Source organism: Apodemus sylvaticus, chromosome 21 (genome assembly GCF_947179515.1).
Source record: "Apodemus sylvaticus chromosome 21, mApoSyl1.1, whole genome shotgun sequence".
In the NCBI taxonomy this organism is placed as follows: domain Eukaryota; kingdom Metazoa; phylum Chordata; class Mammalia; order Rodentia; family Muridae; genus Apodemus; species Apodemus sylvaticus.
The window spans coordinates 34,905,512-34,924,442 of record NC_067492.1 but is presented as its reverse complement, the minus strand read 5'-3'; the positions used below and the strand labels follow the sequence as shown (position 1 = coordinate 34,924,442).

General features: G+C 47.5%; 1 protein-coding gene across 2 annotated transcripts; it reads right to left on the bottom strand.

The window, feature by feature from the left end:
* Positions 1–289: 289 nt before the first annotated feature.
* Positions 290–17,108, bottom strand: Prss54 (serine protease 54). Of its 2 annotated transcripts, none has more exons than XM_052167256.1 (5): positions 17,048–17,108; positions 12,822–12,997; positions 6,184–6,438; positions 5,062–5,190; positions 290–817 (listed from the first exon to the last, which is right to left on the bottom strand). In XM_052167256.1, the coding sequence occupies exons 1-5, from the start codon at positions 17,106–17,108 to the stop codon at positions 290–292; spliced, it is 1,149 nt and encodes a 382-aa protein (XP_052023216.1). The 2 variants fall into 2 exon arrangements, with proteins under 2 accessions (XP_052023216.1, XP_052023215.1); XM_052167255.1 differs by having other exon boundaries at positions 6,184–6,442; positions 12,826–12,997.
* Positions 17,109–18,931: the final 1,823 nt, after the last annotated feature.

The window sequence follows — 18,931 nt, the reverse complement described above, 5'->3', positions numbered from 1 at the left end:
TATCTTTGCAGCCTGGCCCCTGAAAGCATTAACACTGAAAGAACCACAAGGGCACTCTAATCGTTTGACACGTGTTAGCCCACATTTAGTTCACAAGCATAAATGAAAGTGACCTTCCCATATATGGGAGTGGGACAGAGGAAGGAGAGCCAACCTGGTGCCGCTGTGGGCCTGCCCGTGGTCACCCAGGGGGAGGCCACCTATCAAGAGCAGACACCAGGGCAGTACGGCAGATGCTGAGTGCCTTGCACTCTGAGCTTCTTCTCTGTGGTAGTAGGTTAGCTCCTAGCTAGACACCGCTGCCCAAGAAAACAAGCACGAAGGACATCAAGATCCTTTCTTGGGACCAATGCAGCCTGTTCTGGCCAGCCACAACCCCGCCTTCCACCGCCTCCCCACCGTAGTAGTCGTAGTACAAGGGTTGAATAGCCACCTTCGAAGGCCTGCCTGTTGCCGGTTGCACATTTACCCTGAAGTTCTGCCCAGCATCTTGCTGCTTGTACACAGTGGACACGCTTTGCCCTCGGGAGTAGGAGTGGGGCCATTCAGCAGAGCTATGTACAGAATACGAATTCTTTGTCAGGGCAATATTTGATTGGTGAAAGGGGATCTCAGGGACCATGTTCTTCCAGAGGTGGAGCGAGGATAGGGAGAGGCCATCCCTCCTCGTCATGGCCTTGATCCAGTCGCTGTAGTCTTCCACATTGGTGTACAGAAACCGGCCAGGGCACAAGTCACCTCCATAGGTCAGGAGCCCTTTCAGGATCCAGAGATCAAACTTCTGTACTTGACACATCATCGGGCTTCCTGGTTCCCCCTGGGATAAAGGACAGGAGAGGGCTTCAGGTCTCAGAAAAACCTTCCTTTTCAGCAGATCTTGTACCGGTGTGTTTTAGAAAGTTTTGCATTGATTCTCTCTGGAAATGGGGCAAATTATAGGCTACTATTTAAAATCTAGACAGCCACCACCAATTACAACATAGGCACATGCACACACACATACACACACACACACTCTGCCTCTTTTTTCCCTCTGCCCCTCTCCCTCTCTCTTTCTCTTGCCTGCTTCTTTGAGTCTGTATCTCATAACATCTACTCACTATGCAGCTAAATGACTTTGAACTCTTGATCCTTGTGACTCACCCCCTCGTGCTGGGAGTACCAGCTACCACAACTGGTTTTTAGTGCAGGGCCAGGGATCAAATCCCTGCAAGGCAAGCACCCTCCAGAAGGGCTACTTCCTTGGCCCAATTTTTCTTTGTACTATGCAAATTTAGCCTCCTGGCTCAATTTAAACGGCCTTGTGCTTTCCTAGTCCTGTGAGCCTTCCTATCTTTGCGCTTCCCATCCCTCAAATTCCAGCATTTCTTTCCATTCTGGGTTAGAACGATCATACCTCCTTTTTCTTTCTTTCTTCCTAAGGAGAGGCTGGATGGAGGGGAGGGAGGCCCAGTGTCCCCCAGGAAGTAGAGCTGAGCTGGATCTACAGCTTCCTGGCCCCTGCCACAGCTGCAGTCTTCCCCTTTCCTGAAGGAGCAGCCCTCTGGGGGTCAGGAGTTCTACGCCTCACACCTTATCTCACGCAAGGCAACAAGGCAGAGGCTTAGCAGACTCACCAGTCAGCCCCCTTGACTAGAAGAGCCAGGTAAGCTGGCCAGTGGTCTGTTGCTCTTGCTGTTTGGACTGTGGCAAGCAGCCTGGTTCAAATGCAATGCAGGAGATGAGCTAGTGTTGGTCAGCACTGGTGTCAGGCGTGCAGTAAAGTATGAGTTACGATCATTAGCTACGGAGGGATTATAGGGGCCGTAATTTTTCTGCAGGAAGTTGTGAAAGTGGGGGAAGGCTCAAGATGACTACCAGGTTTCATTTATCTCACCTGTCCCACCCAAGGCCCCCTTCTTCTGCAAGTGTCAAATCTCCACTTGCATCCCAGGGTCCATCTTGGGTCTAACACAGAGGAAGGACTATTCACTCTCCTTAATTTATGGCCCTCTTGAATGGAAGAGCCAGGCAGGCTGGCCAATGATATGTTGCTCTTGCAAAGCAGCAAAGGATGACCTTTCTGCTCTGTCTGTGGCCTGGGTAATGGCCCTGCCTGGGGTGTCCCCTCCCACTACACTCCCCCTTGCTTAGGAAGGACAGGCAGAGCAGAGATGAGTGTTAATGGTAGAAGGAACGACTGGAAACAGGGCAGAGGTGTGGCACATACATTCTGCAAAGACAACATCACACCTGGGTAGAGACAGTTTACGGGTAACAGAGTCTGTATCCTATTCTGCGTTGCCCGCTCGGCACCCCTGTACTTCCATTTCTTTCCCAGTCCACTGTGTCCCCCCACACTGCCAAATAGCAGATGGTTGAAAGGCTATTCCAGAGTTCTGGCTGTCCACCTAGGACTGCTGAATGACCATTACCCGGAACACACTAAGGCTGCTCGGGGCACAGAGGCCCCTGCGGATGACTGGTGCGGTCTCAACCTCTCACTGGTCCCACCCCCAGCTGATCAGAACTGCTCTGGAGGAAGAAAATGGATGGAGTTTGGGACACACAGCTTGAGGTCCTGGTGCACAGTAGTGGGCACAGACGGCCCTGGCCAGCTAGCACATGGCTTTGCTGCTAACCCCAGGTCAGAATGAACGAGGTTTTTTTTTTGTGTGTGTATGTGTGTTCTTCCTCACCTAGTAGAGCCATGATATTTAGTTGCTGAAGTAAAAGCAGCAGAAGCCATTGGCCCAGGGCCCCTGAAGCAGCTCTGTCTTACCTCCTGGGGTGAGGGGCAGCTACCACATAGAGGGGCCCCTCTCTTTGGGTGGTCCTCTCCCTGGACATCCCACAAAACCTCTAAGAGTTGTAAAAACTTTCAAAGTAAAGAGTAAAGGTCCACAGCAGCTGTTCTGGGTCCATGGGGAAAATCCTTAGATTCCAAAGCTGGAAGTTTCTTCTATACCCGACAAGTGTGGTGCTCCGAATCCAGACACCAGATCCCATTTCCAAGAGAGGAAAACATTCAAAATACTGAAGTCATTGTTAGATGTTTTGTGAGCAAAATTCAGTTCAAAAGCTAAAGGTTAGCAGCCGAGGATGGCTCAGTGGATAAAGCGTGTATTGAGCAAGCCTGAGGGCTGGAACTTGGATGCTGAGATGCTGTCAGTGCCCGGTGAGCTCCAGAGGCTGCGTGAGACACAGGGGCCACGTAGGCTAGCCAGACTAGCCACATCAAATGATCACACTGCAGACTCAGTCAACAGACTTTGCCTCAAGAAGTAAGGGATTCATCTAGGAAGGCAATGGTTTTAGATGTACACACGTGAACCCACATACATGTGTACCCTGCATGCACTCCATACATATATATGAAAGATTTAACAGGGGTGCCACAGTTAACAACAATTTTGCAGGGTGATCATTTAATACATTAACAATATACCATAGTTCCGGGGTCTAGGCATACTCCAACACTTAGCATCTTGGAAAAGATGATGTATTTTGGAGTTGTTGGTGGCAAAATCTAACCAGCATCATTCTATTTGTACTGAACATCATGTAAAATTATGCCAACATCTACAATTGATGGCATCTTAGGTATGATGAAGTGTGTGCTACTGGATTGGTGGGATGACTGCTATGGGAATTTTATTAAATAGCTAGGACTTCTACTGTTTTTAGAACATCCAATTGAAGAAGAACAGTGGTAACACATGCCTTTAATCCTAGCACGTGGGATCTCTGTGGGTTTGAAGCCAGCCTGGTCTACAAGAATGAGTTCCAGGACAGCCAGGGGTACACAGAGAGAGACTCTGTCTTAGCAAAACAGAAGAAACAAAAACAAAAGAAGAGGAGGAGGAAGAGGAGGAGGAGGAGGAGGAAGAGGAGGAGGAGGAGGAGGAAGGAGCAGCAGCAGAGACTGAGGTCCTCCCTGGGCAGGGAGCCAAGCACAGAGCAGTTGAACAATGTTGAGCCACTTCAGGGAGAGCAAACTTGCTGCTGAATGAGAACCACCAAGCCTTTGAGATCCAAAGATTTTTTTTTTTTTCAGAAAGGTGTGTGTGTGCGGGTGGGGTGTGTTCTTACTCTAAAAAAAAAAACCCCTTGTCTTCCTCTTGGAGAAAAAGCATCATGGCCAGAGGAGTCTTGAGGGTTATTCGTAGATGAGAGAGGTGATTGACGTTTACAAAGGCAGATTTAAGTCGAGGATGTAGCTCAGTAGTAGAGCTTTTGCCTAGCATACTTTTGGTCCTAGGTTTGATCCCCAAAGTATATTATGTCTCTGTCTATCTCTGTCTCTCTTTTACTCTCTCTCTCACACACATACACAGAGAGAGAGAGACTGACAGAGAGAGAGAGAACTTTGCCTGCTAGTTTGAAGTTTTTCTCCTTGCTCTAACATTTATCAACTAGCCTTAGAAAGCCACATTAGTCTGGGTTTAGACATTAGAGGACCTGAACCAGATGGCAGTGAATTCTGCACATTTTTCTCAGACCATAGGACAAGCATTCTCTGCAGTACTTGTTTGTGTAGAGAGCAGGGGTTCTTACAGAAGAAATCCCCAGTTCCTGGCAAACTGCATCAAAAGAGAATCTAGGTTCCATGGATGCTGGATACGGTGGCTCCAACCCTGTAGACTTGTATACTGTATACATACCCACAAGTGGAAGCGGGACTCATACCTTTCATTTTTAGCTCACTAATGAGCATCTGTGACTTGGGTATACTTAATCATTACACTGAAAATAGTAAACCCCGTGTAGTCCTTGCAGCAGACTTTTCTTTCTTTTTCAAGTTAAGATGTGATTATGTAGTTCAGGTTGGTCTTAAATTCCCGATCCTTCTGCCTTGGCCTGCTGAGCTACAGGATTATAGGCATGATATATCACAGTCATTTTTTTGAGTACCCGCTTCCTGCTAAATGTTATTTCTACCAGAGACATGAATCTCATGTCACTGTCTCTTTGTCCTTCATTCCCTTGTCCAGTAAGGAGGTGCTCCTGTGATCCCTCGGTCCCTCGGGTGCAACGCATGATGGCTTTTGGGATTTGGGTACTACTGGATCAAGTTCTTACCAGGCAAACACTGTTGGGTTCCTTCATGTGACTGCCACATTCCGTGTTCCACTGTCTGTTTAAAGGACACACTTGAATGTCTTTTACGGAGATTCTTCGCAGGATGCTCATTGTCATGTGAGTTCCTGTCTGGACCATGCAACAGAGAGCCCAAGAGTTAGTAACAAGAACATGATCCTGTGTCAAGACAACAGCGACTCACGGAGCCAAGCAGGAGCCAGCAGAAAAGCTCCATTTACCCAGAGAAATCAGAACCTGTGTCTGAGTTTTTACTGAAAACGATCTCTTTGCTTTGAATCTGTAAACAAACAGAGAACAATTCACCCTTCTTTCACACTTAAAGTCAACTCATTTCCTTGTTTCATTCTTCCCCAAGATGGCAGAAAAAGGGTGACTTAGGTAAGAGTACACACAGCTCTAGTCCCCTTACTACTCCTGGCATTTGGTGAGGCAGTTTGCTGCTTGTTTACTACTTGGGAATAGAGAAGAAAGAGGAGAGGAAGGGGGAGAGGAAGAGAGGGAGGGGAGGGGGAAGAGAAAGGGGAGGGGGAAGAGAAAGGGGAGGGGGAAGAGAAAGGGGAGGGGGAGGAGAGGGAGGGTAAGAGAGGGAGGAAAGAGGAGGGAGGAAAGAGGAGGGAGAGAGGAGAGGAGGGGAGGGGAGGGGAGAGGAGGGAGAAAGGAAAGGGGAAGGGAGAGGAGGGGGAAGAGAGGGAGGGGGAGGAAGAGGAGGGGGAGGGGAGGGAGTGGGAAGAGAGAGAGGAGAAAATGGGGAGGGAGGGAGAGCAAAGAAGAAAAGGAGGAGAGAAGAAAAGGAGGAGAAAGAGGAGGGGGAGGAAGAGAAGGAGGGAGAGGGGAGGAGAGGAGGAAGAAAATAAAGGAAAAAAGGAGAGGGAAGAAGGAAAGAAGGAGGAGGAAGAGGAGGGGGAGGAAGAAGAAGGGGAAGAAGGGGAGGAGGAGGGGGAGGAGAGCCTACCCACAAAGGCAAACATTAGGAATCAACCCTAAACATCAAGCACCCTGATTGATTAAGGACCCTAAGGAAGTCCATCTGAGTCCCCCCCCCCCCCACACACACACTGCCAGCACACACATAGCATCCTCTAGGAGAAGGAATGCATTAACTGCAGTCGTGGGATTCCATCCTGCTACCCAGCAGTTCTTCAAGGCTGGTGGTTTATGTCGCTTTTTGCCCAGGAAGCAGATGGCCTGGACCAGGTCGTTGAAATGTATGGCAGAGTCTGTCTTCAGGAGGGCTATGTCATTGCTCATTGAGTGGTTGTTGAAGTTCTCGTGGGGGATGATGGTAGTGACTGAGTACTCTCTGTGGTCAGTCTGTCGGGGATCCATGTTAGATATACCAACAACGGCAATAACCTCCTTCCTAGAGAGTGACAACAAAAGGGACTTTGAAAGGTCAAGGCGGCAAAGAAGCATCCCACTTCCCTCATTTCTCATGGCTTTTATTTCCAACCTGGCATGCTCATCCAAACCACCCCCTTGGGTATTTTGTTTTTGTTTTTAGTGTGTGTGTGTGTGTGTGTGTGTGTGTGTGTGTGTGTGAACGTGTGCTGCTATATACCTCCCAAGGCCAGAAGAAGGCATTGGATTTCTTGGCTCTGGAGTGGTTGTGAGCTACTTAATATCACTAAGAATCACCCTTAAGCTCTCTGGAAGAGCAAGAAACATTCTAGCCGCTGAGGCATCTGTTCAAACCCTGCGTTAATTTTTACTCCTACCTTTGAACTCAGTCTCCAGGGAATTTCCTCTGAATTTCTAGGTCTGTGCTTTCCCTTGTGAGCCCAAGGTCTCACGGGGGATTCTTCTGTCTTAATACATTCATCTTACCAACCAAAGATCATCTGTCTACATGTTACTGGATAGCTTTCTCCATATGAAGTGGTTTTAAACATAGTAGCAATCATACCAGCTCTCACTCACAGTCTTAGCAATTTGACGTTTCTCTCCTTACACATCCTATGGGTAATATGAGATGGCTTAGGAGCGGGCAGACATGGCATCACAGTGGTGGAGTTCAACTGGGTGTTCTCTTCTTCGTCCCTTGGGACGCACCCAAGAAACTATGAGAACTCGAAGCAAATGTGCACACTGTGAAGCCATAAAGAGGACTGAACACTTAGCATCCAAGCAGGACGGCAGGGAGTGACGGGCGACATCTGCTGCTGATAAGCTCAGAAGAAGCTGGGGGTGGGGGGAGATTCTCAGCAAAAAGGTCAAGAATGAAAGTCAAGTTAGAAACGGCATGCAGGAGAATAGAAAACAACAACAACAAAAAAAGCCTTAGAAAGTCGATTGACAACAATGACCAAAAGGTGATGGAAGCTAGCAAAGTTTTCTCGTGCGTCCGTCTTCATTTTCGTGTGTGTGTGTGTGTGTGTGTGTGTGTGTGTGTGTGTGTGTGTGTGTGTGGTGTGCGTGTGAGCACTGAGGTTGGGAATCACTCTGAGTCGCTCTTTCGCTGTCTTCATTAAGGCGTGGTCTCGCAAAGCCCGGGTCTCAGACACAGATGGCTCCCCAGGTGAGAAGAATTTTGGGTCAGGCAGTTATGGATCTTGGATGAAGGAACCAATCAGCACTTCACCTCAGGAGAACAGAGACCCTGATGGTCGTGTCTCCTCCCGTCATTGTATGACGCATTGATGCAACCCATCAAGAACCAGTAGGCAAGGCAAACGGATGCTGTCACCCACATAGGGCCACCCTCTGGGGCCACCAGAAGGGGGAAGAGTAAAGAGGGGCTCATGAGTGACAGATGGGAGCCAGCTGGCATAGCTGGACATCCAGTCCATCAGAGATGACGTCACTCTAAGCTTGATCATACACATGAGTTCTTGTCCGACTCATGAAACTCAGGAGAGTGAAATGAGGGATAACGGCAGGGGCTGGGAAGTAGGGCTGAGCCACGCGTCTCCCTGGCATATGAGCAGTCGGCATCACCCTGCTTAAAACCAGAATCACCTCAGACGCCTCCACAGAAACATTTAATACTGGAAGCCAGAGGAACTATGGGAGAGAAAGAGCAATGTCTAGAAAGTCTTCAGTGGAAAGAAAGAGTGAGCCAGAGAAGACATGAACTGAGAGTGAGAGTTCTTCTTTTCATGTGTGTGTGTGTGTGTGTGTGTGTATGTGTGTATATGTATATCTGTGTATATCTGTGTATATATGTATGTACATGTGTGTACATATGTGTGTATGTGTATATATGTATGTATATGTGTGTGATATGTATGTGTGTATATGTGTGTATGTATATACTTATGCATTTATGTGTGTATGTGTATATAATTGTGTGTATATATATGTGTGTGTGTGTGTGTGTGTGTGTGTGTGTGAGAGAGAGAGAGAGAGAGAGAGAGAGAGAGAGAGAGAGAGACGGGTTGATGTTAGGAGCCTTCCACATCTCTTTTCTGTCCTATTTTCACCCAGAGGGAAATAGCCATGTGAAGACACAGCTAGAAGGAAGCCAACATGCTGGCACACTAACCTTGGACTTTGTGGCTAACCCTCCCTGTCTACAACATTTTGTTATGGAAACCTGAGCTAACGAAAGGAGAAAGGATTCTGTCTGTGTTAATAAACGTGAGAATCAATATGGAAAGATGTATAGACATCCATGAACACATAAAAAAACTTTTAAGAGAAACACAGGAAGGACGGAAACTAGTGACTGAGGAATGTTTTCATGGTGGATAGTCACCTGTATTCATGGATTTCTATTTAAACATAATTTCCAGTGCTTAGAGATACTCAGAATGGTCCAGAGTTGGACACAGTATTGTAGGCTTTCCTTCAATACAACCTTGGGCAAAACTAGGATATCTCAAACCCCTGGCAATACAACTGTTTACCTTTACACCAAGAAGGTTTGGAAAGCACCCAAATCTGTATGTATGCGCCCAGACTGTGAGGGCTTCATGTTGGAAGACCTAAGACTTTAGGAGACTGCCTAAAACACAGAAGCACATCGGCAGTGGCATCTGTGCTAAGTGTGTCCCTGGACAATCAGGCCTGCTTCATTATTGAGGAGCAGAAAATTGTGGTGGAAGTGTTGGAGGCAGAAGCAGGATAAATGGAACTAGACATCACATGGCACCAAGTGAACTTCATTGTCAGGGATGGGTTACATATTACTGAGTCATTGGCCAAAGGAATCCCATGGGATCCCCAAAGATCAGAAAGTATTGCTAAGGCTGTTGGTTACTCTCTACAACTTTATGGTAATTACAGCCATAATGCTGAAGAAAGACATCACTTAAGTCTTTGAACAAGGAGAAGTTGATCTGGTGCCTAAATAGCAGCTTCACTCATACTGACTAGTGTTCATGGTTCTGGATGATATTCGGCACAGTACCAGAGGAGAAAGGTAATCATGAATGTCACCCAACTATAAACCCTGACCTACAACAGCAACCTGCCTGCAAGACTGGTGTGACAGTGGCACAACTATGGGAGTAACCAACCAACTCCACAAAACAGAACCCATACCTGATACAAAGTGGCCAAGAACCTGAGACGAGGTGGGTCACGGGCCTAGGGAGAAATACTATTGTTCTGCTAAAGGAATGCAGCAATAAAATGACTCCTAATGACATACACACAGATAGGTGCCTTAAGCAAACCATATCAAAGACGGTTTTTCTTGGGCTGGAGAGATAGCTCAGCAGTTAAGAGCACCGACTGCTCTTCCAGAAGTCCTGAGCTCAAATCCCAGCAACCACATGGTGGCTCATAACTATATGTAATGAGATCTGATGCTCTCTGCTGGCGCGTCTGAAGACAGCTATGGTTTACTTACATATAATAATAAATAAATCTTTCTTAAAAAAGGTTTTTCTTGTAGTAGGTGGGAATTAAGACAGAGACCCACAATGTGCAGGGAGTAAAAGTCTGAGAGTATTCAGTCCTAAATGAGATGTGTTCATTACACCCCCTCCTTCTCAAGGCTCAGGGATCTATAAGGAAGAAGAGGTGGATTGGAAGAGCCAGAGGTGATGGATGACTCCAAGGAACCAATGCCTTCCAGACACAACAGAACTGATGTGCATGCAAACTTAGAGACTGTGGCAGTGTGTAAAGGACCTACACCGGTCTAAGCCAGACAGGGTCCCAGCCCTGAGAATGGGAAGCAGACACAGAAAGTTCCAGGTTAGAGTATCAGCAGGTTTGATTCCTTCTTGACCTACAGGCAGCGGCCCTAACCAAGGGGCCATTTGCAATGGAGACCTGCTGGCAAAGGGAAAATCAGTTGTCTCTAGTGGAGACACTGGGTTCTGGGTATATCAACCACATTTTAGGGAAGGCACATGTCCAGGAATAGTTGGCCAACACAAATCAAACTCAGTGGTATTTTTGTGGAATCTTTTGTTCGACTTTGGTCTTGTTTGACTTTTTTTTTTTTTTAAATTTCATTGATCTTCTGCTTGTTTTGATTTTCGTTTTTTGTGAGATTTTGTTTTTGCTTTTGAATGAAGAGAGTTGAGTAGGAGGAGAGTTGGAGAGAAGTTGGAGGGAGGGAAACATGATTAAAATATATTTTATAAAAATATTTAATTAAAAAATAAATAAATAAAAGGGCTGGAGAGATGACTCAGCGGTTAAGAGCACTGACTGCTCTTCCAAAGGTCCTGAGTTCAATTCCCAGCAACCACATGGTGGCTCACGACCATTTGTAATGGTCTGATGCCCTCTTCTGGTGTGTCTGAAGACAGCAACAGTGTACTCATATAAATAAAATAAATAAATAAATCTTAAAAAAAATAAATAAACACCACATGAAGCCCATTATTTTACACGCGCTCTAAAAGAATAATAAAAGTAATTTTAAAATACATAAAGCAAGTATTAAAAATTCAGCAGCTACAGAATATCCTATCACATGTCTTCATTTTAATTTCTTTAGCCAATTAAGCTAATTCTACTTTCGGGCTGGGAAGATGGCTCAGTGGATAAAGCACTCTCTTTGCAAGCATTAGGACCAGAGTTTGGGTCCCTAGCACCCAGATAAAAGCTAAGTAGCTTGCCCGCAGTCCTAGTCTCAGGAGGCAGAGACAGGGAACTCTGGACAAACGAGCCCAATCAGTGGGCTTTGGATTCAATGAAAGACCCTGCTTCAGTAAAGTGGAAAACAATGGAGGAAGACACTACATGCCACCCTTAGACACGCAAACAGGAATCACACACATGTGCCCATCACACAAGCACTACAAACAAATCCCTATGCTATTTTACTATCTCACATACAGGGTATGCAAGAAGTTATTACTTGTTTATCTGTGACTGATATACTGAACAACTGAGACGGGCGGTGGTGGCGCACGCCTTTAATCTCAGCACTTGGGAGGCAGAGGCAGGCGGATTTCTGAGATGTGAGACCAGCCTGGTCTACAGAGTGAGTTCCAGGACAGCCAGGGCTACACAGAGAAACCCTGTCTCGAACCCCCCCCCCACACACACACACACAACAAACAAACAAACAAAAAACTGAATAACTGATGTTTGCTTTTTGTTTTGGTTGTTTTTTGTTTTGTTTGTGTTCAGATTTGAGGCCAAGTCTCATGTAGCCCAGGCTGGCCTCAAACTCAACAAGGACCTTCATCTCCTGGTCCTTCTGCATCCCCCTTCCGAGTGCTGAGATCACAGGCCTGTGTCATAATGTCCCTTAGGGGGTTACTTTCTTTCTGGCATTTTCAGTGTTAGTAGCCATGCAATGAACAACTTTGTACATGAACCCTTTCTTTCCAAGAGTTTGAAATTCCCTTCTTCGTGCTAATTCTCAAAAGTTAAGTTCATTGTATTAGAAGTAAGGTATTCTACAATACTTATGAAAATATTTTTAGAATATTTGCCAAATTCTTTTTTTTTTTTTCTGAGACAGGGTTTCTCTGTGTAGCCCTGGCTGTCCTGGAACTCACTCTGTAGACCAGGCTGGTCTCACACTCAGAAATCCACCTGCCTCTGCCTCTGCCTCCCAAGTGCTGGGATTAAAGGCATGCACCACTGCTGCCCAGCTGCCAAATCCTTTAGTCATATGATTTTTTTCTCATTTGTAAGAATTTGAGCTTATGGTATATAATTTGGGGTCCATATGTAAGTGCAATTAGAGAAAAGGAGCCATGGGTGTCCTTAGCACCCAGAGAAAAACATTCTGAAAGCAGCTCTGATTTCTTTCCACTTTTCTCTGTGGGCTTCTCTCTGTAGCGATGACATTTGTGAAGCCCTGGGTGTCTTGACAGGGCTTGTCAAGACTTCCTGTTGACTTCTTTAACTTATCCTGGAAGGACACCCGGTGTATATAATCAAAGAACCCACCCCTCCGTGGTTGTGACAAAAATCACAAGTGGGGGCTGGAGAGATAGCTCAATGGGTAAGAGCACCGACTACTTTTCCAAAGGTCATGAGTTCAAATCCCAGCACCCACATGGTGGCTCACAATCATCCATAAAGAGATCTGATGCCCTCTTCTGGTGTGTCTGAAGACAGCTACAGTATACTTACATATAATAAATAAATCTTTAAAAAAAAAAACAAGTTGGTACGTATTATTAAAAAAAAAATCACAAGTGGACTTCCTAGACACAACAAATGGCGTCTTCCTTTTCCCTGGAGGCACCCTCGGTCCTTATAGCAAAGTCCCAAGAGCCACTGGTGATCTCAGGACCTCGACGCAGGCGCACACACGCAGGGTCCATCCTGCAGGCCCCTACAGGACACAGCCCATTCCCAACCCTCACACACGGGAGCACTGGCCTGTGCTGGAGAGCGGAGGCGGTGCTCAGGATCCAGAATTTGCTGAGAATGCAACCGAACGCCAGGTGAGTGTACTGCTTGTCCTGGATGGACACCACCCAGGGGAACTCGGTGCTGCTCACGAGGTTTTCCTCTAACTGGTCCACGATGTTGGCTTTCTGGATGCCGCAAACTGCAGAGGGAGCACAGGCCTCACCGTGTGGCAAGGAGCTAACCCCCCCAACCCCCACTCCCTGTGAACACCGCCATTCCCACCCCAGACCTTGGGACTCCTTGGGGCTCACTTTACCACCCCAATGCTTTGTTTTTCCCAGGAGATCTTCCACATTAAAGCCACTTGGCAGCCTCTCTGAACCTTGTAAAAAGCCTCACTAGCCTCTGCTACTGCCTCGTCTCTGCCAAGCGCAGCACCTCTTGCTAGGCCTTGTCTGGCATCTTTAGTACAAAAGCAGGTGGTAACGGGACCCATAGGCATCCTGTAGAGTCTAGACCTGACCTTCAGGGAAAAGCTGTCGCGTGCTTCTTCAATTCTGCTCTCACAAGCGTATGGTGCAGTTTTCCAGATTTGGGATGTGAGCACTCCGATGGCCAAATGTATGCATGGATTTGTATATCCTTGTGTGTTTGCTTTCTCTAGTTTAATTTCTACTTTGGTAAGTGTGAAAAATAAAGTCTGTGGTGGTTAGTTTTAATTATCAACTTGATGCAACCTAGAATCACTTGGAAGAGTCTTTTTTTTTTTAAAACAAAAACCAGTTTTAAAAATGTATTTGGAACATCAAACATAATAGAAGTAGAAAAAAAATCTCATATGAAGTCTTCTGTGAAAGGAAAGTGCGACAGGTTCCTGTTTAGACAGAAACCGTTGGAAGAGAGTCTTAATGAAGAATTATCTAGATAAGGTTGGGTTGAGAGCATGTCTATTGAGGACTGTCTTAATTGCTAATTGATATAAGAAGAAAGGGGTCCCACTGGGCGGTGCCATTTCTTGGGGGGGGGAGGCACAGAAATTGTAGGGGTGGTGGTCTACATCTTTAATCCCAGCATGCAGGAGGCAGAGGCAGGGGAATCTCTGTGAGTCTGAGGCCAGCCTGGTCTACAGAGTGAGCAGAGCATGTTCTGGCCAGTTAGTGCCACATAGTAAAACCTTGTTAATAAGAAAAAAATAGCAAAGAAAGCTAGCTGAGAGAACAAGTAGGCAGCTCTTGACTATGGGCGTGATATGACTATCTTCTTGAACCCCTCTGGTGGGTTGTTTAGCAACAGAAGTAACACTAGAACAAAGCACCACTCCCAGCAAAACTAGGGGCCCCCAGTAACTTAAGAGTATGAAAGGGTCTTGAGGCCCAACGATTTGAACACCACCAGCATTAACATACTATGGGACAATTCTCCCATATGCCTGAAGATGGGCACTGCTAAGGTGGATGGAGAACTCCCGGCTTTAGGCCAGGTAGCACCTGTCTACATCACACAGGAGGCAAGCATATGGAGACAGGGCAGAGGAATCCAAACTCCACCACTTACCTAGTGGTGATCTGTGTTCCAGGACCACACACCCTCACCCTAGCTTTAAATTCACTCTTGCCTTTCCCTGCATGCCCTGCAAGCCTCTGGCATGCATGGCTCCTCCTACCAGGTCTGTCTTGCTTATTAGTGTGTTCCTAGGAGCTAGCGTGGTGTCTGATATCTAGCGGGTGGGTGTTCAGTAAGTTATCCGGTGCACGAATAAAATGACTTCGTCCGTTATCGACTCCCTGACCTCCTGCCATGGAGGAGATAAAAAGTCTTGGCATGTGGAAGCTGTCTCTGTCCCCCTTCTCCATCCTGCTCAGCCTCTTCCTTCTAGACTGTCCAGCCGAGCAGTCTCCAGGGAAGCCTGGATTTTTTTGTTTCCAGAAGAATACAATGTTGCTTAAGTGATAAGTCCCCTCTGTCAGCCTGAGGTTGGATGGACCTGTATTGTCCTTAACGGTCTATATTCATACAAGCCTGGAGACTGTTAGAACAGGAAAGATCATGGAAGCAAGAGAAGGGAGAAGGCAAGGCCAGAGACTGACTTCCTTATAGTGCTGGGTGGGGTGAGCCTAGCTGAGCCCCCACTTTCCTGGCATCATCCCTAACAAGACGGCAACTCCATGAACTGTTGTTCCCCAAGTTGCTGACACCCTCTATTGTTCCGAGTCCTCCCTCTGCCGTTGATATACCTTGCTCTGTTGAGTTCTAGTGTCCACAGGGTTCCTCCGCTCCTTGTGGAGTCAGGGTATAGAGATTCTCTATCCTGAGAGTACCAGGCATCTACAAGAACCTCTAGATATTGCACCCGCTAAACATTTACCAGGGTAGATGTGTATTTGTGAAGTGCCTGGATGCAGACTTCAAAGTCAAGTTAATCTCTTAGTGTGCTGAGATCTTGGGCAAGCCACTACTCTCTCTAACGCTGTTTTCTTTTGAAGGGTGTAGTCGTGGGCCTGGCTGTACACCACCTGGGACTGTTGTAGGATCATACGGGAGATTATGGGACTAGGCAATCTATAGCTCTATAAATGACTGTCCTAAGCCTTGGGGGCAACACTGGCAATTCTGTTTCCAAAAATGTAAGCCAACTTCCTGCTCGCTCTCAAATCAATGCTCACTTCTGTGTTGGCGGCCTTGGGTCTCCAGGCTGTGTAGCAGGCACCCGTAGCAGACCTGTGTACTGGACTCCCAGTGAATGCCTTTTGGCCATTCATCTACCTGCACAGAGCCCTGCCTGCCAGGCCCTGGGTTGAGAACTAAGCATGCAGGGATGGACTCTGAGGGTCTGTGGCAGAGAGATATGACCCAGAGGATACTGAGTGTTAGATGAGAAAACAGGAAGAATAGAAGGGCTTCTTCCGATGGTGACCTACGATGTTGGCAAGCAAAGACATTTCCAAAACACAGCGTCCACTGACATCTACACTATTGCCAGGAACTCAGAAAGGGCCAGGTATGGCAGCATATACCTTTAATCTCAGCACTCAGGAGGTACAGACAGGTGGATCGAAGCTAGCCTGGTCTACCTAGTGAGCACCAAAGTGTCAATGCTATGTAGTGAGACTCTTGTCTCAAAACAAAACAAACAACATAAAAGAACACAGAGGACCTCGTCATCATGGGGTGTCCTGAGACCAAATTTCCATCCACAGACTTCACTGGGAGAACACTAAAGCCACTAACCACTTCAGAAATACCAACAATGAAATTCCTTGTCTATGCCTCGGTTTTTCTTTAGAGAAACTAGTCATCTATAATGCAGGCATTAGCCAATCCTTCCCAAGCCAAGAACCTCCATGTATATGACCACATTCCATTTTCCAAAATGCCACTTGAGTGCTGGGTAAGTACCTGGGTAGTAGAGTAATTGTGCAGAGGCCCTGCCTTGGGCCCCTGTTCCATTGATAATGTCAGGATGAGGAAACTTGGTCCAGAGAGCAAGAGTCCCCCCCCCCCCACACCCCCAGGTCTCAGCTATGGCTTAGCAGGAGAGATGCCATGTCTGTTTCTGGGCATCTCTTGATCTCCTTGGCAGGGGAAATGGAGGAGGCTGAAGATGGTGTGGGGTCTTTGCACTGTGTGTGTATGTGTGTGTGTGTGTGTGTGTGTGTGTGTTCTAACCAGTGGCAAGCAAAGGGAGACAGAATCTACTTGTCTCAGCTGTCCCTTGTTTACCTGCCCTTTCCTAGGCTGGGACTTGTTAGTCTTGAGCGGTTTACAGGCAAGGGAAGGGAGGAGGGGACAATAGCAGCCACTTTTGCAATTTGAGAAACCTCTGCCACTGTGGGACTAGTCCTGAGGAGGCTCGCAATTTGCAGAGTTCAGAGCGCTCCAGGAGGGCAAGGTTGAGGCAGTTCTCACTCTGAAGCTTCTGCCTCTGTGGAAGCAATTCTCACTCTGCCACTTCTGCCCCCCAGGCCATTCTGGGCCTTACTGCTGATTTTCCTGTGTCTCACCCTTAGAAGCAGACCCACAACCATGCCCTGACACTGCATTTCCTAGTCCCTGCCACTCCCACAGGCTGCCTAGGACAAAGGGCTGGGGATGGTCTTCCTTGGCCAGGGAGTCCCTCTCTGGGCATTTAGGGCCTCCCTGTTCTCCTGGATGACCCTCCACCCCGCCCCACCCCACCCCACCCCACCCCACCTTGCCCCGCCCCGCCCCAGGCTCCACCTGTCACTTGGGAAGGGAGCTGCACACTCACTGGCAGATGACGAGTGGGACATGTATAGCAGCAGCAGCAGCAGCCCTCTCATCCCTGCCATCCCCAGAGAGAGGCTCAGCGACCACCATGAGCAGCTGGGAAGACAGAAGACTCATGACTCCATCACCGTCCACAGGCACTCTCCCCGGCTCCCCAGCTCCCCCGGGTGGGGGTGATCCCCACTGTAGAAGCCTGTTCCTTTTGGCCATCAAGGTTCCCAGATGGGGTAAACTGACCTGTCACATGTCCAGCGCTGGGTTCCGTGCAGGTATGGGCAAGGAAGAGGTTGTCTAGCTGCAATGCTTGGCTAGCAGCTTGTGAGATGGCCCAAGGAGAGAGGGTAGTCTGCTTTTTATTATTTTTTTCCAGTGGTCTTCTCAGAGCAGCCTGGGGTTGTGCTAGAGAGTTGGTTCTCTAAAAAGGGTTGGCTTTTGATTTGTGGAATTCAACCCTTGCCTTGACTCTATAGCCATAAAACACTGCTGAAAGAGAAGACAGGGCTTTGGTGGGAGCTATCCCGGGGGGCTTAGCGCCTTACTGTGAGGTCTCTCTCTTAGTAAAACTCACATCAGGGCTGGGAGTGACGGTGCATGCCTTTAATCCCAGCACTAGGGAGGTAGAGGCAGGCGGGTCTCTGTGAGTGAGAGGGGCCAATCTGGTCTACAGAATGAGTTCTAGGATGGTCAGGACTATTACACAGAGAGGCCCTTTCTTGAAAAATGAAAACAAAACAAAAGGAAAACAAGAACAACAATAACAACAACAACAAAAAACAAACAAAAACCTCACATCAAGTGTTGCTAGGATGTCAGCACTGGTGACAGTCCCAGCATTTGCTCTGTACAGTTCATAGAGACACCCTAGACACAGACACTCTCACAATCACAATTTTACAGACTCAGAAATGGACACCCAGAGACATGGAGTAACAGGCTCAAGGTCACACAGCAACTAAGCAGTGAATCTGAAATGTAAGCCCAAAACTCTCTGAACCCCCTAAACCCTTGGGAGCATCACCTCATATCCTGGTGCCTCAGACTGTGCACATGACCTAAGGAAACTGTGTGCACAGTTCTAAGTCACCATGTTCCCCTCATGACATGAGATGTTTCTTTTGTCCTCAGGATGATGCTCTGAGTTCTTCTGGGAACTATTCCGACTAAAGGAGAGATGAACTCACTGTGACCTTGTGCAGCAGAGCCCTACAGCGGAGTTTCTTCTACACCTTGGGAAGAATGTTCCATTGTGGCGTCATGGTTACCACGGCATCTCTCAGCAAACATTTGGACCTGAGAACTTAAGAGGAACAGGAGGAATGTATAAATTGCCTGACCTTGACAGGGTTATTTTGGAAAATGCCTTCTGTGTATGACTAAGACTTCCCCTTTGCAAGATGACAAGGTCCTCAGTTGTAGCCTCCTGCTCAGCATCTGCCCCCATTTATACGAGCTGCCTTTCAGAGTAAGCATATCTTGAGTCCCCCTGCCAGGATGGTTTCTTGGAGACTTCCAGATTGTGAGTCCATGCTACACTACTGGACAGACTCTGAGAAACCATGTGGCCAGGTGGGATCCACTCTCCGGCTGCCTTGACTTTGCACAACCACTGCGACTAAATGAGAACTGATGTCATGGTAAGACGTAACTCTAGAAACACAGAGAGCTTGCAGGCTGCTGGCATGGGCTCTCAGAAGAGACCTACCTGGTGGATCATAGTGGCTGAAGACAGGCAGTTTTGGGGGGAAAGAATGTGGATCGTAAGAAAGCAATGGCTGTCTACTACTGGCCTCTGATGTCCTCTGGGAGAATGGGTTTGGCCAGTGAGAACTGGTCTGGCCATTGTTTGATGGTGAAAATCCCCAAGACCTTTTTCCTGTGCAGTTTC

Coding starts and splice junctions, on each gene's coding strand:
- Prss54 (XM_052167256.1), bottom strand. CDS start 17,108: ATGGCAGGGATGAGAGGGCTGCTGCTGCTGCTGCTATACATGTCCCAC. Junction 6,439..12,821: donor CCGCTCTCCAGCACAGGCCA/GTGCTCCCGTGT, acceptor CTCTCTAGGAAG/GAGGTTATTGCCGTTGTTGG. Junction 5,191..6,183: donor GATGGAATCCCACGACTGCA/GTTAATGCATTC, acceptor TGCATGGTCCAG/ACAGGAACTCACATGACAAT.